Genomic DNA, 22,218 nt, shown 5'->3' on the forward strand with positions numbered 1-22,218 from the left:
GGAACCTTTGTCCACCCAACTGAAATGCAATGTGAGAATCAGATTCTCTGCTTTGTCTCCAGGCTATGTACGGCCCTTGAGTCTCTTGTGGTTTTGACAGGTATTGACAGTGGGAGTTTGCTTCTGTGGACCTGGACTTTGGGACCTGGAGGGAGGAGTCCTGCCGCTCACAGCTGCCTGAAGCCAGATCGAGGAACCCAGCTCCTACGGCCACCATGGACAGGTGCCACGCTCACATGGAAAATTAAAGATTAATTTTGAAATAAAACACTGGGGAGACAAGCAGGGTCAGTTAGCCAGGCCCTCTGCTCCTTTATTCCTATGTAACTCAGGAGCGCAGCCCTTGGGATGAAGTCATAGCAGTGTAAAACCACTGTCGGTTGAAAACAGTTAGCCAGGACCTGTGGCTCGTGCTGATAAGCCCACTGAGGGGAGTGGAGGCAGAGGGTTTTGAGTTCAAGGTCAACCTCAGTAGGGATTCAAACCCCAAAGTGAACATAAGGCCATTAAGGAAGTGGATACTGTCGCTTGGCCCAGGGTACTTGGTGCATGCTGTCACTGCTTGTCAAGGTTGGGACAAGCCTGAGTATCTTTTATGCTTCAGACACGACACCAGAGCACATCCCACAGTAATTCCAGCCTCTGTGTAAGGATCTCACAGAGCTCCGGCTTTAACCCAGAGCCAGAGCTGGTACTATCACACAAGGGAATATTACACAGCCCTGAAAGAGAATCAGGTCGTAAGGGATGCTGGGCCACCCCTACCCCAGCTCAGACACTTCGGCCTCAGTCTCTCTCCAGAGGGATGGACTCGAGGCTCTGGTAATTTATGAAGGGGTCTCCTCCACTCCAGAGCTCACCCCAATTCTTTTACCTGCCTTACTGTCGCTTCCTACCCTTCGCCAACTCTGCCATCATTGCCAGGGTCCCTCATCAGGCTTTGCTGGCTGGTGAGCCCCAGAAACGTCAGGGTTGGAATGACAAGTATATCCACCATGCTTGGCTCTTTGCCTGGGTGCTAGGATTTGAGCTCGGGACATCATTTGAGTCCTCTAAGCTGTTTCTGAAGCCCAGAGCCACTGTGTGACCTCAGAGGCCAAAATACTTCTTCTCTGAGCCCACTGGTCACCAGTGTCTGGTCCTGCCTTTTCCCCAACAGTGGCAGCATTAAGGAGCAGTCCATGCACTAGGTCGGACGAATCTTTCTTTAATACAAAGTTGGTTTATCTACATACAGGGGCGTCACCTGCTGCTTCTGCCCAAAAAACAGCGGGGACGAGTGCTGACCCACTCTCCTACAAAGAGAGACCTCAGTTGCTCCAGGGGGTCGGATATCCCCCAAGTGTCCCGTAGTCCCGGGTCCTCCATGCGGGGCACAGAGGTCATGAGTAGACGAGGACCCTCCCTGGTGTGCCAGGGACTGGGGCAGTGAGGCCAGCCACTGTGTCCTTGGTGGCCATGTCCCTGTAGTCTGGCCCGAGTGCCCCCAGCGCCTCACCCTCCATATCTGATATGTCTGAAGATTGATTAAAAAAAAAGTAAAAAGGTTAAAAATAAAAACTAAGCGCACCATTCACATGGGGATGGGGGCAGTGTCGGGCATGTGGGAAAGATGCACACACAGAAGCCGTCGAAGTGGCCACACATAGCCGCCACACGGCACGCTAACTATGAAAAAATAGGCCTCCCACAGAGGCACAAACAGTGATCTTGTTCCTTTTTCAAAGTTTTGACCGGCACGATTTTGTTTTTTCTTAAAAAAAAAAATGAAGAAAAAAAATATACACTATTAAAAAAAATAAGAAAAAAAATGTTGCCAACAGGCAGGCAGGGGAGTGCGGAAGCAGAGTTCGGTCCCTGTGTGACCCCAGCCGTGGGGAGCAGTGGCTCCTTCTCTCTCCACCCCAACCCCCCACCCTGGAACCTCGTTTTGGAATCAGAAGGGAATGAGGAAGGCAGCGCCTGTCTCCGCGAAGAGGAGGTCTCCCTGGGCCGCCTCCTGCCCAGTGGCGGACCTAGGCTCACATCCAGGGCACTTGGCGCAGGGCTGAGGTGTCGGGCGGGGCCCATGGCTTATGTTGCATAATGATCAAAACTGCCCAGGTATTCCAAAGCCGCCTGGAAGCAGAACTGGTACTCGTCCTGCAGGGCAGAGGAGACACAGGCACATATTCCTGGGAGGTTCCCACGGTGGCAGCAGTCCTCCCCGCTCAGAGCCCACAGCCCCTTCTCCCAGCCAGCCCAGTTCTGCCCTGGCCTCAATCTTCCAACCCAGGAGGTTAAGATCTCTGACAGACCCCAAACCTGCAGGGGTGAGGGGCCCCTTTGCCAGAGCCCGAGTTTCCATGCAGGGACTTTGGCTCACCCCCTCCTCAACCACGGGGGATGTTTGAGGCACACCTACAATCAGCCTATAGGTTTCCAGGAGGGAAACTGAGTCTCAGCGGCAGGGACTTCTTGCCCATCACCCCCCATACCTCTGTCTGCACCATGGCAGGCCTCTGGGTCCGAAGCACCTTCACTGTCTGGAAAATGTCCACCACACCCTCGTAGCGCATCCGCTCAAGCACGATGCTCAGGGTGATGAACACTCCGGTCCTGCCCACTCCGGCACTGTGAGAGGAGGGTGATGTGCGGTCACGTGGGTGAAGGCCTCTCCATGGCCCCAGGACCATCAGGAGCCCAGGTGTGGCACTCACCTGCAGTGCACTGAGATGGGTCCGTCCTGGCCGAACTGCTCCTTGGTCTTATGCACTTGGCCGATGAAGTCAATGAAGCCTTCCCCTGACTTGGGTGCACCCTGCTCTGGCCAGTCCGTGAACTGGAACTGTCGGACGGTCCGGGACTGGCCATCCTAGGAGGATAGCTGGGTCACCATCCCTGTCCACGGTCTAATGGTGTCTTCCACACAGACCATGTGGTCTTTGCCAGGGCCCTTTGTCATCCAAGGTACCACTTTCCACTGATGCTGGCTGCCCATTCATCTGACTATGCCATAACCCCCAGTGCTGCTGGGTTTGTCCCTGTCATTGTCAAACCCCACCACAGCTCCCAGAGGTGTCAAGCTGCTCCCACTACCCACTGCAGGCCTCTTGTGACCATGTTCCGCTTCTGCCCACCCTGCCCCACACCCTGGCCCTGTGAGCATCAGTCCTCAGCCACCCAAGGCTTTAGCCCCTCATCCCACTATCCTGTCCAGGCTCTGGTCTCCTGTCACCCACGGCAACTCTGGCATTGACTGGCGACCATACTAGTTCCTCTACGCTTTTTGCTCTCACCATAGTGTCGCTCACTGAGCTGGCAACCAGCAAGCCACATTTGCCTATCCTCCTGTCTCCAGGGCCACAGGGCTAAGGCAACAAGTGCAGTAGCCAAACCCACTTCCAACCCAAGTCATTAGGTACTTTACCCTCCCAGAAGACCCAGCCCCTCCCATAGCCAGCACTCACCCGGGCATCTGTGACCTTAAACTCACGCAGAATGTACTGTGGCATGTTATACTCTGCCATCGGGTCAACCACAAAGTACTGGTAGCGGGCAGAGCGCTCGGCTGGCCAGTACTGGTGGCACTTCTCCTGTAGGGCAGAGTGGGGTCAGCACCATGGCCCTGAGTGTGCCCCCCCCACCCCCGTCCCACCTGGCACACACTCACCCTGCCCATTTCTCGGAGCTTGGTGAGCATTACAACAATAGTAGAGTTGTTCTCCCACAGAGCTCGCCAGAAGTCCTCTGTGGTCTCTGCCAGTGGCCCCTGTGTTGCAATGTAGGCTTTCTGCTGTCTGCAGAAGGGAGGGGGCACAAGCATGGGCTCAGAGCCACACTCCCCAGAATGCCCTGCCCAAGTCCCTCAGCCTCCAAGCCAAATTTAAACCTCTTGGGGACATTGTGAAACACACATCTTCCATCCACCCTCCAAAGCCATCAGACCACGCTCAGCTAGGTTTCTTACCCCAGGGCCCTGGCACAGACACTTGCCCCACCAGAACTCCACATACAGACATACATATATACGTATGTATGTACACACGCACGCTTCTAGAAGTCATGAGTATGCCTATGAACACATGTGCAGAGGCCATGGGAAGGCACTGTCTCCTAGTAACTAGTTACAGACTTTGTGAATGCAGTGTACCAAACCCAGGTCCTCTGCGAGTGCAGCCAGTGCTATAACCGCTGTGCAGTTCCCCAACTCCCCATTGAGACTTTGCTTTCAGTTCAGTGTCACTGAGGTGTCTGGGTTCCTCCTGTAACTCCCATGATGACAAGGCTAGGCATGGGGCACTGGGAAGGCTCAGTGGGCAGAGAGCTTGGCTGGCAAGTGTGAGGTCCTGAGTTCAGTTGTCAAGGTTTCATCTTTTCCTGTCTATTGTAACGCTAACTGCAGGCCTAAGACCTGGGGTCTGCACAGTAGAGCCTGTGATGTCTGGAAGTTAATTCTGATTGGTAACTAAAGATGCCAACAGCCAATAGCTGGGCAGAAGAGACATAGGTAGGGTTTAAGTTTCACAGGCTTGAGAGGAGAGGAAGACCATATGAGGAAGATAAGGAGAGTAGAGAAGGAGGAAGGAGAAGCTGCCATGGGTTAGGAGTCAAGAGAGCATGGCCCCGAGGGCTGCTCAACTGGCGCTAAGAGCAGGCCAGATGAAACACAGTAAGTAATAACTCGGGGTTATCAATAGGAAACTAGATTCTAACAGCATGGAGGGTAGGCAGCTGCCCAGCTCTTATGTTGTTTAAGGCTAATTGTAAATATAAAGGCTGTGTCTTTCATCCAGGAACTTAAATATCAAAGGTCGGGTACTACATTCCATGCCCAGCCCTGGGCTCATTGCTCAGCAGTGTGGTGTCTGAGAGAGCTCCCACAGGCTCATTTGTCTGGGTGCTTGGTTCCCAGTTGGTGAAACTGTTTGAGAAGGATCAGGAGATGTGGTCTTCTTGGGGGCAGTGTGTCCCCTGGGTTGGGCTTCAAGGATTCAAAAGTTTACAGCAGGTCCAGGTCTGCCTCCTTCTAACTTGCAGACAAGTTTTAAGTTTTCAGCTACTGCTCCAGCACCATGCCTGCCTGCCACTGACATTCATGGACTGAAACTCCTGCCTGCCAACCATGAGTCCTGAAAAAAAATCTCTCTTCTGTATGTAGTACTGGACACGTACATGTCTCGTCACAGCAATAGACAGAAACTATGGCAGCTGGTCTTATTTAGCAAGTTTCAGGCCAGTGAGACACCCAGGCTCATTAAAACAATGTCCATGATTCCGAGGAAAACCTGATCTGATCGCTGGCCTTCATGCACATCTACACACACACACATGCACGTACCCAACACAGACCTGCACGCAAATGCACAGGCTCACGTGCACTTTCCCCAGTCAAACAACAACAAAAGAGCCAGGCTAGCTTACTCAAAACCTAATCTCACAAAACCAAGGACTGGGAGTGCAGTGGGGCTGAGTCCTTGCCCAGCAAGTGCTAGGACCTGGGGTCTATTCACAGGACTGACCACTGTTCACATCCTCAAGGTAGCCTTATCCAGAGCAGAGAACTGAGGACGGTGTGTGTGTGTGTTTGTGTGTAGACCTCTGAAGGGCAGGACCAAGGTACCTATAGCCATCGATGAAGCTGGCATTGATGTAATCAGAGCCCTCCACACCGCGGATGGGCTGCAGGCAGACACGCGAGCTCTCGTATGGCAGGATGTTCACCAGGCGGTTCTTAAACTTGTTGCAAGGCAGGCTGGCGGTGATGAAGCGCGAAGTGTGTGCCTTGGAACTGGCGAGCCTCTGTGGGGATGAGGGGGCGGGGAGGCGGTTGGTCAGGGCAAAAGGGCTGGGGCCAGTGCAACAAAATCACTGGCACGTGTTTTATTTATCATGCATGTATGGAGGTCAGAGGACAACTGTGGGAGTCAGTTTTCAAGCCCACCCCACCGTGGGCCCGCAGTCACCTTGAACTCAAGCTCCATGCCCGTGACATGCTCGCCAGGCTCCACCTGGGCCAGCTTCTGGATGTAGGTATAGAGGCTTCGAGCAGGGACCTCGGTATTGCCGCAGCCCACAGCCTCTAGCAGCGCCTCGTGGATGAAGCCATACTGATCCTCTGTCTGCACCATGTAGTTGCGCTGCGACCGCATGAGTGTCACATGCCCATACACGTCCACGGTTTTCTCTGTCTTGATGCGCTCTAGCATGGCATCAATTACGATGAAGCAGCCAGTGCGCCCCACACCCGCGCTGTGAGGACGGACACCATGGTCAGGGGACAGGGATGCAGAGAGACAGGGACAAGACAGGTCAGGGCTGTGCACACCTGCAGTGGACCACAATGGGGCCAGCATCAGGCGGGTTGCAGGTCTTGACTCTTCGCAGGAATGCCAGGAAGGGCGTGGGATACTCAGGTACCCCATGGTCGGGCCATGCCGTGAACTGGAAATGTCGCACCTCACGCTTCTCGCTAGAGCCATTCTGAGGACCAGAGGGACAGCATCTGTCACTGTGGTTTAAGTGTCCAGGACACCTCAGCTGGCACTACCCTGATTTAGGGGGTTTTATTGGGTGTCACCACCGTGCCCACATTGTTCCCCATCTCATCAACTGAAGCCCTGAGATGTGCCTTTGTTCTGTACCACAGCCCGGGGACACATCAGCTTCCCCTCCCCGCACCCTCACTCCCTAATTCCGGAGGAGTTACCCCATCCTTCTCTGGGGTCCTGCAGCTCCTCCAAAGACCGTCCCTCTCCCTCTGCTCCCAGTATCCCAGCCCTGCCTTCCCCTCCTGCTCGCCCCTCCCAGGCCTGCTCCCCATTTCCTTGCCCCATGTCTATTTCTTCCCCATACTCTCTAGTCACCCCACAGAGGCAGGATGCTGTGTGCTCGCTCACTCTGCCCTATGATGACGGGTGGTCCAGTCAGGGTGTGACTGACTCAGTCATGTCATGTGTCACTGAGCTCAGCACTCCTTCCTGCCACAGGCCCACTCAAATGCAGGGCGATGTGCTGGGCCCTGTGCACCCCCTTCTCCCTTCTGTAATGAACGTACACTAGACTGCCTGCCGTCAGAACTTGGGCCAGACACTGCCACACACCAGATGTACTGCAGGGGCTCGTCAGCCCCGCCCGTCTGCACAGGATGACCTTGTCCCTCCCCAGCAGGATGGGGTCACTCTCAGAAACGGCGACATCACGAGCAGGCGTGGTTACACATGTGCTCCACCACAGACACTGCTCGTGGGGTCAGAGTGTGGCATGGCGCCAATTTGGGTCCTGCGCTGGCCTTGTTCCCACTGTGGCTGCTCATGCCAGCCAACTCTGAGCTTTGAACCCCCAATCCTCAAGTGGCCTCTCAGAAGTGCTGTCAGCCTCAGACATATTTATTCTGCGCAATGCGTCCCCCACCCAGGCCATACCTTGTGTAGAGAAAAGGTCCTGACGCAGAAGGTAGCCAGCTCCATGGTATCTAGTAGGGTGACCTGGATGAAGCCGTACGTCTCAGTGCCTCGGTTAGGCCAGTATTGGTCACATTTGATCTGCCAGAGAGGGAGATGAGGTCAGGGTCAGGCAACGCCTTGAAAGCCTCGGGGCCAAGCCGTGCCCACAGCGCCTCACCCGCGATTTCTCCTCCAATCGCGTCATCATGACCACAGTGGCCGATCGCTGCTCCCACACCATCCGCCAGAAGTCCCCAAAGGTCTCAGGCAGGGGCCCCTGCGTGGCAATGTATGCGTTCTGCCGCCGGTAGCCGTCCACATAGTTGGCATTGATGTAATCACTACCCATGATGCCTGCAGCCGGGCAGGGGGCCAGAGACAGTTTTGTGGGGTTGTTCAACTTGTCCTCTGACACATGCCCATGGCCACTGTGGGGATGGCTCTATGGCTCTGCTGCATGGCCCTGCAGTCATCTGGGGCCACATCTCTACTGGGCCCACTGTGGCAGTCAGACACCCACTGGCCATACTCCTGCTGCAATGACACCTCTCCTACAAACCGTGACAGCCCAGAGCTAACCCTTGGGGATCAGAGCTGCCCAGACAATGGCTAATGACACAGACAAGGCAGAGTGCACCACACATGTGCAGCCTGGGTCCTTGTTACCTTCTAGGGGCTGCAGGATGACCCGTGAGTGGTCATAGGCGATGACGTTGGCATAGCGGTTCTTGGGCTTGTTGGCCTCCAGGTTCGAATGTTCCCACGTGAATTGCTGCCCAGGGTCAATGGACTGCAGGGAAAGGGTAGGTTCAGGCATGGTGGGGAGGGGTGCAGTGCTGGATCACCAGGGCTGGGGCATCAAGCAACATCCCACAGCGGCCTTGGCTCACCTCGTATTCCTGGGAGAGCTTCAGGCTGTCGTTGGCTTTGAGTCTCTCCATGTGCTCCGCCATGTCTGTGATGGGGATGGGCGGGTGGCTGAGCATACCTGTGAGGAGAGGAGTGGGCATGGGGTCAGCAGACGAGGCTGCTGTGGCCATGGAGGCACTGTGGTTAAAGGACACGACAGGTGGACAGGACTGGGAGAGTGCCACCTGCTGCGCAGCTGGAGCATGGGGAGGAAGTCAGGCCTCTGTGGCCCCGGACCCCACGCTGCTCAGGGCTCCATGGTCCCAATGTCTTGTGGCAAAGATGGAGAAGCAGAGGCAGCCAGTGTAGCTCAGAAACATGGTGCAAGGGGTACTGCCCTTCCCAAGACCAGGGGACCGAACAGCTCTCCAAGTGGGTTTGATGCGTGCTGTGTGCATGCATGAGTGATGGCACATGGGTGCTGTGTGCATGTGTGAGTGATGGCACATGGGTGCTGTGTGCATGTGTGAGTGATGGCACCTGGGTGCTGTGTGCATGTGTGATGGCCTCTCCCCAACTGTCCCCAGTTTCCATGTGTCCTGACTGTTACAGCTGAAGGTGGCTGGGGTCTCTCACCCTCATGTTGATACATCAGACCTGAACCTGAGCCTCAGGCCCCGCCAGGTGCTCTGAGCCCCCCAGAGACCCTTCAACTCCTGATGGTCTACAGCACTCCTTCATGGTTGCCTGTCATCCAGCAGGGTGTGGCCACAGCCACCCAGAGCCAGGCGGGCAACGGTCAGTGGATGCACAGGCAGGCGGCAAAACAGAGAGAGCAAATGACCTCAGCCAGGGCGAGAAGCAGCAGGAACTGAGATGGGGATGACCCAAGCTACACCCCGGCTGGCCTGAAGGGGCCCAAACCAGTGAAGACAGCAAACCACAGGCAAACTGTCCCCAGGAGGCCACCAGGGCAGCCATAAGAGGCCCTTCTTTCAGCTCTGATTCTGAGACTGAGAAAAGTCAGGCTCAACTCCTCCCCTACATCGACCTGGCCATGGTCCCCAGTGGGAAGGCAGAAGGGACCTGGAAGAGGTAGATGCTAAAAGTAGGGGGGGGACTTATGGGCCCACGCCAGGAGCTTTAAGGACTAAGAAATACCAGTTAAATGCTGGGAATTCTCACTAGAATGTGAAGGTCCGCTATGAGCCAGGTCAGAGCTGGACCTTAGGGTGACAGGTGACTCTGGGTAACCAGGACAATACAACAAACACCTCATTCTCAAAATGGCAGCTAAGCAAGCAATCCACGCGGGTGGAATAAATCACGAGCACACAGCAGAGATGACATGGAACCAACATCCAGAGTGCGCTGCAGGCCGGTGGCCACCGTCTTGGAGAGTGTGCTGCAGGCCGGTGGCCACCGTCTTGGAGGAGAGTGGCAGCCACACAAATAGGTGGAAAAAGCAGAGAGGGCTGTGAAGCACAGCCCTCTAAGAGGGAGCAGCTGGCACTCAAAGACAAGCTGATGAACCAGCTCGAGCGGGACACAAGTCAGGGCTTGTGAGGCTGGCGTTCTCAGGATAGCACCAGGAGTTAAACCCACAGGCTACAGAGCCCCCATGGGGTGAACATCTGGCTGACCAGAGATGAAGGAGAGGGAAAACTATGTGGAACCCACAGGGCATGGCCGTCAGTTATGTATGAAGCCTGCTACTTGGAAGGAAGCAGCTGAAGCCCATGGTGGGGATGGGGCATTTGGGGAGCCTTCCTCGTGAAGATACAATGAGCCCTGATGAGCTGATGGGTGGAGACTAGGCACAGGCACATTCCAAGGCCAGTGTGAAAACACAAACCAGGGTGACCCTCAGCTCCACCCCGAGGGAACAGGGAACGGACTGAGGGATGGAGGACACGGGGTGGGGGGTGTGACATGAAACCCCTGCCTGCAGCCTTTAATCCCAGCACTCGGGAGGCAGAGGCAGGCAGATTTCTGAGTTCGAGGCCAGCCTGGTCTACAAAGTGAGCTCCAGGACAGCCAGAGCTANANAGAGAAACCCTGTCTCAAAAAAAAAAAAAAAAAAAAAAAAAAAAAAAAACCCCCCCCAAAAAAAAAAAAAAAAAAAAAAAAAAAAAAAAAAAGAAACTCCTGCCTTTCTGCCTGATTCATTTTGTTTTTGACGTTTTAAGTTCTTGGAGAAGGTGGCAGTCATGCGACCTGCTGCTTTGGTGATCAGAGCCTGGCTCATTTAGGGGGTGCAGAAGGCCCACCCCAGCTGCTTCTGGCCCCCACAGTCAGCTCATACCTGGTGTCTGGAAGTTGATGCGTCGCATTTCCACAGGGTCCTTGGGGTGATGGGGGGCAAGGTCGGCGTTGTTCAGTAAGCATTTGGTGCGGGGCTCTGAGTCCTTGCGTTTGCTTCAAGGACAAAGAGGGAAGGGACAGACAGCCAATGTTTTAGCATATGCCCCAAAGTGTGTGCACACACTCAGGGACACATGGCCCAGGGCCTACAAACACGAGGTAGGGAATGGGCCAATTACACACTGAACCCTAATTTATGGAACCTCAATCCTACAAAGACCCTTGGATCCTAGACTAGCATCAACCTCAGATTGGGTTCTCGGCCTTAGCTGAGCCCCAAATCCAGATGGATCATTCGTCCTATAGACTAAGCTTCAGTTTTAGACTGGACTACAATCCAGGACAAGCCCTTATCTCAGATTAAGCTCCAAGCTGACTGAGCCTCAATCTCACCTAAATTCCAATCCTATACTGAGCCTTGATCCCAGACCCTTGTATAAACACATATGCCATCTGGAGAACTGAAGTAGCCATGTCCCATGAGCCCAGCCCAGCTCCAACCACCTGTCATCCTCTTGCCTCAGGCCAGTCCTCACCTGTCAGGTTTGCTGTCCCCAGACCGGATTCAGGTGAGAGGAGAAAAAGAGAATGCCAAGTGAGACCGTGCAGGTCAGACAGAGCCCCTTCTGTGATGTCGGTGGCTTCCCAATCTTGCCGACTCCCAGTTTCTGTCATTTGGTGCTTTCCCTCTATGCCTGGACCCCGTTCCAAGGAGGTCACTTCAGTTTTCTCTGGCACAGGTGTGACGGTCCCTCACTTAAGCAGCTACACCCTTATGGTCAAGCACAGCCCCCTAGCTCAGTGTCCTCCTCCCGCCCTTGGGCTCACTCACTTCTTGTACAGCAGGATGGCAATCACGATGCAGATAATGAAGACCACGGCCAGCACAGGCCCAATCACCCAGATGAGGCCCTCCTCGCCGTCCACAATGGGCTGAGGGTCCGGGTTATCCAGCTGGAAGGGGTCTGAGAAGGGACTGGCTGCAAATGTCTGCAGGACAGAGGCAGAGGAGGGGCCGTCATCAGTGCTGGCCACATCTGGACCCCCAGCTGGCCTAACGCCCTCTAGCTGTCTATGCCCGCTGCCAGGCCGCCCCCAGGCTTCTCTCCTGGGATACATGTGTGGGGGGGAACCTTTTCTGTTGAGTTCCTGCTGATCCTTCTCGGACCCAGCTAAGGTGTTTTCCTCTAAAGGATGAACCCTTGGGACCCTCACCCCACCCCGTGTCCAGTCCTGGCCTCCTGTGAGCTTACAACGTCTATGCTTGGCTTTGGGGATCGATTTGGGTCAACCTCCCAGAGAGGTCCACATACCCATAGTAAGACACCAGGTGACCTCTGTGCCTCCATTTCTATACCTATTTCCACGCTGGTGGGGAAGCCTAGCTAGGATGTAGGTGGATGCTGCCAAGGACTTACAGGCTCATTCTTCTGCAACACAGCAAGCACAAAGAGGACATAGCGGTGGCCTGGCTCCAAGCCCCTGTTGTCAAAGCCACCATATTGCTTCTGGTTCCCAGGATGGAAGACAGCTGGCAGGATGGAGAATCGAGCGGCGATGTAGGGCCGAGGCACCTCCAGCTGTCTGGAGTGGCGCAGGCTGCGCCTCTGCAGCCGGGAGATGTCCTGGATGAGCTGCAGAAAGAGTGTCACAGGGCTCAGGGCTCCTAGGGGAGACGGGCATCACAGCCTGGCTGTGTGCAGGCCCCATGGGGATGGGTGTGGCCTCACCTCCTCCAGATCCATGTCCTCTGGACTACCTAGTAGGACAGGGAACTGGCCACCTCGAGACTTCCGAAGTGGGACCATCACAATGAAGTAGTTCCTGTGGGTAGATCTTCAGTGACACCTGTGTCCCAATCCCAACTCCATGCAGTACCACGCCTCCACATCCCAGTTCTTAGCTATCAGCCTTCTGCCTACTTCATGGTGTGCCAGATCTCAGTGTCCTGTGCATTCCTCAAAGCTCACATGATCTTACGCCCTTTCCCCAACTCCCAGGAAGCCCCTTGAGGTCCTCACTGCAGACTCCTAGCTAGGCCTCCCAGCTAGCCTGAAGCACAGACCAGAATTTTCTGGGGGCTAAAGGTCGCCCAGTGAAGGGTCAGGCTTTGTGGGGACAGTTGCATGAGGCAGGCTCACGTGACCCTTATCTCACTAAGTGTGCAAATGGGGTCACAGAAGGGATGGGTGGCTCGATGCAGTCACATAGTGGGTTGACAGCTACAGGGTCAGGCATGGGGGTAAGGGTTGGCATACTGCACGGTCACAGGACTCTGGCCATCAGGCAGGTAGACCACGATGAAACCGTCGTTGTCGGGCTTTGGGGCGACGCTGGGCTTGCCGCTGAGCATGTTAAAGGCGGTCCTGGCAGTGACTGTCTGCTGCAGGCCCCCCAGGCTGCTGCCACGGTTGGTGAGCACGAAATTATAGAATGTGTGTGGCTTGAGGTGCGTGATCAGCTTCTTGGTCGTGCGGCCGTCCACATCCAGTGTGAGCCCATTGTACTGAATCTGTGGGCAGAGCTGGCTCAGCAAGAAACGGGCCGGGGCCTAGCAACCCCAGCAGAGCTGCAACCTCAGGCTGCCTGTCCTGGACCAATCCTGACTGAGCCTCACTTCCGGATGAACCATCTGACTGAACCTAAACCCAAACTTAGCTCCTGAGTTCTAATTCAGTACAGAGCTGACTGAGCCCCAGTCCAAAAATAACCTTCAGGTCCAACTAAGCCTTGATCCTTGGTTGACCTTCAAACATGGCAAAACCCTGGAGTCAGGCTCAGGACCAACTGACTGTTCGAGGAGGTCCCTTAACTAGTTCCTGACTAAGCCTGAACAACATACTAAATCCTGGCTTTAGCCAGAACCCCAACTGAGTGCCAGTCTTGACTAGGCTTCAACTTCACTGAGCCTTGATCCCAGGTTCAGCAGCAACCCTGACAGACCCTGATCGCAGGCAGTGACCCAGCTGTGATTGAAAAGACTGTGCCTCAATCTCAGACCAAACTGTGAAGTCTAAGTATCATCCAATCCTGATCTCGGGTGGCCTTGACTGTGCCCAATCTCTCCCAGGCTCCCAGATTTTACCCCCCCCCGCCCCGCCCCTTCCTCCACTGTTGTAGTACCTTGTAGGGCGTGGGTGAGTTATAGTTGTCAGGGAACTCCCAGCTCAGCAGCACTGAAGTCTTCATGATCATCTTCACCTTGAAGTTCTTGGGGGAGACTGAGGGCGGCAGCAAGCAGGAAGAGAGAGAAGAGATGGCCCAGTAAGAACCGGGCACTGGCTAAGGGGCGCGTGGGGCGGCCCCTGTTGTCCCTGTGGTCCGCTGTGCCCTCGGCCTTCCTGCCTGGCCCGGCCCTGCCTGCCCTGTCCCCAGTGCCTGCTGCTGCTGCAGAGACGGCGCGGCTGCGGAGAAAAGCGGGAGGGGCGTAGCAATGGGCGTGGCCTCCAAGCCGCATCCCACCTGTGCCTGCCGACCGACCGACTGGAGCCTCGGGCGCCTGGGCTGAGTCTGGAGGCCGAGACTTACCTGCGGGGAGGGGCAGGCCGGGGCCCGGGGCGGCGCCTACCTGGGTCCCGCGCGAGCCTGTAGCGCAGCGGGGGTGAGAAGGGGCCCGGGCCGCGACGCGTGTGCGCGCGCACGCGTAGCTCGTAGGCCGTCTCCGGCCGCAGCCCTCGCAGCGTGAGCGCTGTCTCGGCCCCCGGCTGGGCGGCCGCCGCCAGCTCCGTCTCGGTCGCGGGCCCCGGGGCGCCGGCCTCCCGCACGGACACCGTGTACTTGATGATGGCGCCGTTGCGCTCGGCGGGCACGGGTGGCAGCCAGCGCAGTAGCACGGAGCCCGCGGACACGTTGCCCGCGGCACCCAAGATCTGCGGGAAGCCGCGCGGAGCGTCCTCGGGGATGCTCAGAGCCGCTGCGGCCTCCTCGCCCAATCCCGCGCGGCCCCGCGCTGCCAGTCGGAACACATAGGTGGCGCCCTTGTGTGCAGGCGCCGCGAACCGCCGCTCCCACGCAGCCAGCTCCAACGTGGCCGGGGCCGCGTCTTCGCGCCCAAACTGCAGGCGGTAGCCAAGCACCGGGTCCTCGGCCGCGTCCGCGGGGGGCTCCCAGCGCGCCAGCAGGCTGCCCTCGGGGGTCTGCTGCACCGACAGGGTGGGGCGGCCCAGCACTGTGGAGGGAGAAACAGCTGCCCTGCCACATTTCTCCAACCCCAACTGCAGCCCCTCACTGGGGGATTTCTGCGCAGGGACCCACCCCTGACCACACTCCCAGTCCTTAAGGTCTAGTTTTTAAAGGTACATTTTAGGAAGGACTTCCTTTAAGCAAAGGCTTGGATTCCATGTGAGGCACATGGACCTATTTTGGGCTACCTTTAAGCTTGACTCCCACTTTGCAGCTGAGAGGAGACAGCCAAATGAGTATAGTGTCTGGCGAGAGGGAGTGACTTGGGCAGAGATGGACATCAGGGCCAGTAGTGCCTGGCCTCTGGAACCTCTAAAAAGGGCCCATGTCTTTCCTGTTTTGGGTCCACCTGGTTGGTGCATCTTAAAACCACTCTGGCTTGAGAATCATGGGAACTGCTCTTGGCCTTGTGGAGCCAGAGGCTGTGCAGTGGATAGGTATCTACCTGCTCCCTTGGTCACCACCACCTTCGGTTTGCTGCGAGCGCCATCGCCTTTCATGGTATACGCGGCTACTGTGATAGAGTAAGCAGTCTCAGGCTGGAGGTTCGTGATCACCATTTCCTGTGGGTGGGATGGGTGGGCAAGGTCAGCAATGGTGCCAGCCCTGCTCACCTTCTCCCCTAAGACAGTCACAAGAGATGATGCCTCCACAGGCAACATGCTGGTGAGATCATGCACAGGCTGCAACATGCAGTGTCCACACTCCTGTCAGAAACACACAAGCTGGGCACATAGCCACCACCAGGTCCTCAGGGCAATAGCCATCAGAGAGCATCCTGATCAGAATCATTCCTCCAAGGCGCCCGCCCACCTTCTCTTCAGGTCAATTCTCTATAGTCCACCAGGTCCTGCTCATCTGCTGCCCCGCTCTCCTTCCTCCCTCTCTGCCTCTCAAAGGTACTGCACTCCAGCTACAGGGGGGATCCTGGGTGTTTCTCTAACATCCCAGGCCCCATCCTACCCCAGGGCTTGGCTTCCCCCTGACCCCACTGGATTATCAGAGCTGCCCACAACCAACTTGAGAAATTCAACAGTTAACTCTATCTGGAATCTGAAAGCCAGTTATGAAACAGCCATCTAATGTTAAGATGCAAACTGCAAACTTAAAATGGAATAACTCTGAGAAGAGAGGCAGGATGGAGAGGTGCGGGCCACGACTCAAGCCAGCCCTGAAATTCTAAGGTGAAGATTGGGGTGTCAGGCTAATCCTGTCTCCGATCAAATCCCGCAGCAATAAGCCTCTGCCTTCCTACTGTGCTGACCACCCCATGCTTGGTGCTTGCCCCTATACAGGTAATAGTGCGACTCCATGTTGGGGTACAGTTTGTTTACACTGTGCCCCAGGCAGCAGATGTTCAAGCACACTAGGTCCTGATGCCCTCCTGGGTGGCTCTGGTCAACATGCGCGCGCACACACACACACACACACACACACACACATGCGCGCTCGTGCCTGGCAGTACAGAAATTCTCAGGAACACAGGAGTGGGGATCGGAGACAGAAACAGGTAGGAAAGAAAGAGAGTCTCCTTTGGGGCATGAAACCCCTGTAGGGCACAGGCCAGGTTAGTGGCAGCTCTGGACCTTGTACAGAGCCCCCGTGTCTCCTGTCAAACAGACTCAGAGCAGCAGAGAGACAGGCAGTGTCTTGCTTGAGGACACAGAGCAAATTCACCCTGCTCTAGAGCCACCTCTGACAGCTGTCCTTCCCGACCCTAGGTCCATCAGAAGCTATGGAGGGCACGCAGGGACACAGGTGGGGAGACCACAGGCATGCAGAGTGCACAGAGAGGACAGCAGAATGGCCTGGAAAACTACTTACATATTCGGCAGTGTCGTCCATCTCCCACTGAGCGGGAGGCGGTGGAGGGAGAGAGAGGAGGGAAGTGAGAGAGGAGCCAGCAGCAGAGTGGGGAGAAGAGAGGAGACAGTGCCCAAGCACCCCTGCCACCCCAGTCGTGCCTGCCCACCTGGGCATCCGCCAGCATGATGTCCTTGATGCGCGGTGGCCCGCGGGCCTCGGCACCCTCCATGCGCACATAGTGGACCTGGTAGCCGCGGATCTGCCCGTGCTGCCGGCCGGGCGTGGGCGAGCGCCACAGCACTCGGATGGCTGTGGCGTTGAGCGCCTCCGCCTCCACCTTCCGCGGGGGCGCGCTGGGCACTGGCGGGCAGGAGGGGGGCAGCGGGGCTGTTACCAGGGCGCCAGGCCCTGCCCCTGGCCAGGGTGTTGGATAGCTGCTGGCCTGGGAAAAGCATGGCCCTCCTCTATCCCCTATGTTCCCAGGACCTGCTGCAGCACCACATAATGACCACCACGGTCCCCAGAGCCCGTGGCCCTTCTCCATGGCCCCATCTGAACTGATACACATCCCTGCAGTCTACAGATGGGGAAACTAAGGCTTGGAAAATGGAATCCGTGACCCCAAAGCTGGGACTAGGCAGTCAGGTAGGAGTTCCCCAAACGCCATCATCTCCTGGTCTAGTAGGCCAGCAGAACAACTGCCCTGATTTCATCAGGTCCAAACCCTCCCTCTACCTGCACTGACACTAACAGCACTTCTTCTTCCCATGGTGCTTGGCTCCCAGCCCTGGCCTGTAGCTCACACTAGCTCTTCACTGGAAGCTATCTGGCCTCTAACAGGCCGCTGTGGGTGTATGTTGGTGGAGGTGGCTGCCTGCCTCCAGGCAGGATGGTGCAGGGCCCCAGAGCACCTAAGACTCAGGAGGCCACCTACAGGCATACCCTGGGAGGAGGGTACCCAACCTCGAGGCCAGCTTGCACTGGCTTCCTGGCTCCCGCTGACCCCAGTCCCGTCCCAGAGCTGGAGCTGCCAGGGGCTGGCGCAGCCCGGGTATGGCTTGGGCTGGTGCTTACCGTCCTCATCGGTGCGGACGACCACGGGCGAGCTCTCGGGCCCTGGTCCCACCTCTGTGTAAGCCACGGCGGTGACACGGTACTCCGTCCATTTCTCCAAAGCTTCCAGAAGGATCTGAGTGGTGGTCGGGGGTATGTTGTTCACCTCCTTGGGGTCCGGGTCCTCTGAGCCCAGCGGTCGGTAGCGGACGCTGTAGCCCACGAGGGCCCCGTTGTGAGTTTCTGGCGGTGGCGGGCGCCAACTTACCAATATGGCCGTGGAGCGCAAGCTGGTGCACTTAACGTCTTGAGGGGGGGCTGACGGTTCTATTGGGGAGAGCGTGGGGGCGGGGAGGTGGGATGGGCGGGGAAGGCAGGGACAGAAGATGGGAAAGAGAAAATAAAAAGATGATAACAAAACAGAACGAACCAAAGAGAAGTCGAACCCAAAAGAAGTGGGTGTCAATCAAAGGTGAGATGGGCGGGTGGGCGGGTCCGGGAGGGCTGGCCAAGAACTGCTGAGCTTGCTGTGGGATAGTGACTGCCATGTGCATGGGGCAGTTGCTGTGACTCAGGCACTGGAACAAGTGGTGGTGGTGGTAAACACTCTTGCCACTGGGCTCCACTATGTGCCTGAGTATGTCATGAGATACCTACTGTGTGTTAAGAATGTGATAAAGGCTTCATGGAATACAGAAAGCAACTACTGAGTATCTCCTTTGTGTCTGGCAGGACCCACACTGCATCTATGTGCCCAGCACCACAAGGCAACCATGCTTAAGCACCTGCTCATTGCTAGAACACTTGTCATGACCTTCAGAAAATGGCAGGAGAGAAGCCTGTGTCTTGCATACCTACTATGGGCCAGGCACATGCCAGGAACTACATACGTTAATATACAAAGAGATGCACTTAACTGTGCATGTGCTATGTGCCAGGCACCATGATAAGGACTGAAAATGAAGCTCCAGAAACTGAGTAGCTACTATGTGCCAAACACCCCCAAGGGCTCCAAAGAATGGGAGCAAAATCACGTACCACCTCTGTGCCTACTATGTTCTGGTTACCATGCCAAGCGGGGAGAACGAGAGAAGCCATACATACAGGTACATACTATGTGCAAGCTACTTGACAAAGGCTTCATAGAATAAAGCTAGAGCCATGTGCTGTTGAAGGCCTACCATGTGATGGATATTTGCAAAGAGGATTAGCAGTCAGGAAACAAGTCTTACTATGTACAAGGTATCTCAGCCAACAGTATTAAACATCTAACTAATATGAGACCTGGCATGAAGATTTCCCGGTAATTTGGGGTAAAAAAAATATAGTGATTAAATATGCTTAGGGTTCATCTGTTTACTGAATAGTTGAGCCACAGGGACCCCAACAACCAACTCCAGACACCACTGTGCTCTTGGCCTTACTGTGTGTGTGTGAGCATGCCAGATGTTTTGTTATTTTGTCTTTTTTTTTTCCCCAGAGCTGAGGACCAAACCCAGGGCTTTGTGCTTGCTAAGCAAGCACTCTACCACCGAGCCAAACCCGCATGCCAGGTGTTTTTAAAAGTAAAAATTGAGGTGCTAATTCATCAGACATCTACTGTAGCGAAACCAGACTAGTGCTGGACACATCCTATGAGACACCTGCTGTGTGCTGGGCAAAGTCCCTGCATACTGAGCACCTACTGTGTGCAAGGGCAACAAGCTAGAAGCTCTTACAGAGTAAGCACTTACTATGTGCTAGGTATTATGCTATTGGCTATATAAGAAAGTTAGATTAGGGGTTCTACTGAAGAACAAGGCTCCATATTCTAAACACCTATTATGTGTTAGGCAATGGACTATGAACTCCACAGAGCATCAAGAACACACATATTAAGTACCTACTGTGAGCTAGGTATTGAGCTAACAGTGCTCACATATTAAGCACATTCTGTGCTCCAGACACTAGGCTAACAGTTCCTGCAATATTAAGCCCTACTGTGTGCAGGGTATTAAGCTGATAGGCTACATATATTAAATACCTACTGTGTATCGGTACTGGGCTAGAAGCACCCATATATCAAACACTGCATACCAGGTACTGGACCAACAGTCCTTGAATGTTAAACACATACTGCACGCATGCCAGGCAGTGACTGGGCTAATAGTGATCACAGATTAAGTGCCTATTGTGTGTCAGGTATTACATCAGGAGATTTACTGACTAAAAATACTCTCCACACATTAAATATCTACTGGTGTTAGGTAGGCATTGGACTGATAGCCTCCATATAGTAAATGCCCACAGTATACCAGACACTGGAGAGTAATTGTCTTCCTATATTAAATACCTACTTCTGTCAGGTACTGGGCAACTATACCCTGGGAAACAAGAGTTCTCATCTCTTAGAAAAGCACTGCGTGCCAGGTGCTGTTAGTAGTTTTAGATCAAGCACTTATGGTATGCCAGCCCAGGCTGTAGGACCTTTATTAAACTGAGTTCTAGTTTTCATATATGAAGCACCTACTATGTGTCAGGTGTCATGACCTGACACTAGAGTGGTTGTAGTGCTTATAACTGAGCCCATACTGTCTGTACACGGTGCTGGGGACTTGGCAGGAACTGACTGTGTACTGAACAAACCCTGAGCTGCAGGAAGCTTACGGTACAGACCTGAGCACCTGCTGGGCATCAAACACCAAGCCAACTTCCTTATAGCAAGTAGCACTAAATGTTTACTGTATCTGAAGAGGCTTGCAGAACTGTCAGAGCCCTGTGTGATCTCGGGACCTCTGTGCACTGACATCATTTAGCTTGTCACCAATGGCCAATGGCTTCCATTTATGATGTATGTCCTGATCTGTAGTTAAACTTCAAACAACATTTAAGGGGCACCAACTGTGTGCTGGGCCAAACAGCAGGACCCTGCTCACAATGGCATGCCTACTATGAAACATTTATAGCCCTACTATGGACCAGAGGCTAGCCTATGGAAATTACTGATAATATGTGGATGTGGCCCAGCACCCACTTCCCTTTTCGGTCATGACACTGGCTCTCTGTAGCCCTGCCTGCTGGGCATGGGGGGGGGGCTTCCACATGTGACGCATAGCCACTCAGTCATTGATCCTGAGCCCTGCCTCAAGCCGGAGGGGAAACTCAGCTCCAAAGCTCATTGGTCTGGCTGTGGGGATTAGTTGTGCACGTGCTAAGCAGTGCCAGACCCCACTCTGTGTGCTCTCAAGCACTCCCGAAGCCCAGGGGCAGACCTCATTCTGCAGGCAGTAAAACGGAGTCTCAGCAATAGCAGGTGCCCACTCCGAGCACGCAGCAGGCCTCAGGCTCAGCCATCAGTTATGGGCATCTGGCCTTCAGCTGGGGGACCACAGACCTGGGCTCGTTAGGCAGGACTACAACCCTGGTCCTCTAACCTGCCATGCCCTTGTGGGTCTGGCATCTAGTCAATGTTGACTGTGTGCAGTCCCTGACTTTCCATGCAAGGACCTAAAATTGACAATGGCTTCGTATTCAAAGACAGTGGCTGCTGTGGGCCCTGGGGAATGGTTGCTCTCCCAGCTCTCCTTCCTGGAAACTGGACAGTAGCCACAGGATGGATTGGGGCCCATTTCTTGACCAGTCACCCCGATCCAAAGTGCCCGGGGGTGGGGTTGGGGGGGTCAGGCAGGAGTGATGGAAACAAAATAAGCCACTGGGGAATGTGCTGGAAGGGGGCTTCCGCTGTGAAACAGGAGGAAGGTAGAGTGATAAAACTAAACCAAACAATAATAAAACAAGAAGCGAAGTGACAGTGGCGATGATGGAAAAAAAAATCATAAAAGAAAGACAGACAGACAGACGCCTCACAGAGACGCCCAGTCTTTACCTACCTTCCACTCCTTCAAGCGCTAACTTAACAGACTTTCTTAACGAGAGGGAACGGCGCCGGCTACAAGGCTATGAGCTCTTGGTGACCCACGCCGGGAGAGCCATTCTGCAGCTCCCTGGGCAGTGGGGGGTGGTGGGGTCTGAGGACACCCGCAGTGGCCAGCGGGTAGACCTGCACCTACCCTTGACAGGGCCTAATGAGCCCACAGACCTGGGAACACGCCTGGCCCTGGGTCTCGGATGAGAAGGGGAGCCCTCTCCCCCCAACTCCCTGTCTTGGGCCGCCCTGGAGCGCACATGGCTGGGTGACCTCAGAGGTCACGACCATCACAATCCAGCCCAACCTGCGTGGTGTCTCGGATGGGACCGCGCTGAAGCCTGACAAACATGTCTTATGTCTAGTTGGGGTCGTTTGGAGATTCCTCTGGGCCATGTGATGCCCAGGGCAGGCAAGGGACACGCAGGGTGGGCCGTGTTTGTGAGTCGCTTGAGACTGGCTGATACTCACCTGTGGGCCACCTTTACCGGCCGCTCGGTGGCCCCAGGCCACAGGCCACCCTCACTGACCTCCACCTGACAATTGCCACCTTGGAGCCACCTGGGGCTCAGTGCTGGGGAGGGGGATAGGGCAGGAAGCAGCAGGGGGTGGGGTGGGAGGGCTGGGCAGGGAACC

General features: G+C 55.3%; 1 protein-coding gene across 14 annotated transcripts in view; it reads right to left on the bottom strand.

Annotated features, from left to right (window-relative positions):
* Window positions 1–353: 353 nt before the first annotated feature.
* Window positions 354–22,218, bottom strand: part of Ptprs (protein tyrosine phosphatase receptor type S) — a 64,684-nt gene continuing 42,819 nt past the window's right edge. For 6 of the 14 annotated variants that reach the window (XM_029471148.1, XM_029471144.1, XM_029471145.1 and 3 more), the window contains 24 exons: window positions 17,700–18,005; window positions 16,792–16,985; window positions 16,644–16,670; window positions 15,265–15,382; window positions 14,206–14,805; window positions 13,761–13,858; window positions 12,896–13,149; window positions 12,368–12,461; window positions 12,056–12,271; window positions 11,470–11,627; window positions 11,174–11,185; window positions 10,579–10,691; window positions 8,315–8,412; window positions 8,091–8,214; window positions 7,603–7,778; window positions 7,404–7,523; window positions 6,308–6,462; window positions 5,946–6,231; window positions 5,603–5,781; window positions 3,653–3,779; window positions 3,450–3,575; window positions 2,700–2,854; window positions 2,478–2,613; window positions 1,189–2,142 (listed from right to left, as the gene is read on the bottom strand). In XM_029471148.1, coding sequence (XP_029327008.1) covers window positions 2,074–2,142; window positions 2,478–2,613; window positions 2,700–2,854; window positions 3,450–3,575; window positions 3,653–3,779; window positions 5,603–5,781; window positions 5,946–6,231; window positions 6,308–6,462; window positions 7,404–7,523; window positions 7,603–7,778; window positions 8,091–8,214; window positions 8,315–8,412; window positions 10,579–10,691; window positions 11,174–11,185; window positions 11,470–11,627; window positions 12,056–12,271; window positions 12,368–12,461; window positions 12,896–13,149; window positions 13,761–13,858; window positions 14,206–14,805; window positions 15,265–15,382; window positions 16,644–16,670; window positions 16,792–16,985; window positions 17,700–18,005 — 3,941 coding nt within the window. In that variant the 3' untranslated portion in view covers window positions 1,189–2,073. Of the gene's footprint in view, window positions 2,143–2,477; window positions 2,614–2,699; window positions 2,855–3,449; window positions 3,576–3,652; window positions 3,780–5,602; window positions 5,782–5,945; window positions 6,232–6,307; window positions 6,463–7,403; window positions 7,524–7,602; window positions 7,779–8,090; window positions 8,215–8,314; window positions 8,413–10,578; window positions 10,692–11,173; window positions 11,186–11,469; window positions 11,628–12,055; window positions 12,272–12,367; window positions 12,462–12,895; window positions 13,150–13,760; window positions 13,859–14,205; window positions 14,806–15,264; window positions 15,383–16,643; window positions 16,671–16,791; window positions 16,986–17,699; window positions 18,006–22,218 lie in introns of all 14 variants that reach the window. The other 8 variants (XM_029471150.1, XM_029471142.1, XM_029471152.1 and 5 more) reach the window with 8 other exon arrangements.

Source organism: Mus caroli, chromosome 17, assembly GCF_900094665.2.
Source record: "Mus caroli chromosome 17, CAROLI_EIJ_v1.1, whole genome shotgun sequence".
Lineage (NCBI taxonomy): Eukaryota > Metazoa > Chordata > Mammalia > Rodentia > Muridae > Mus > Mus caroli.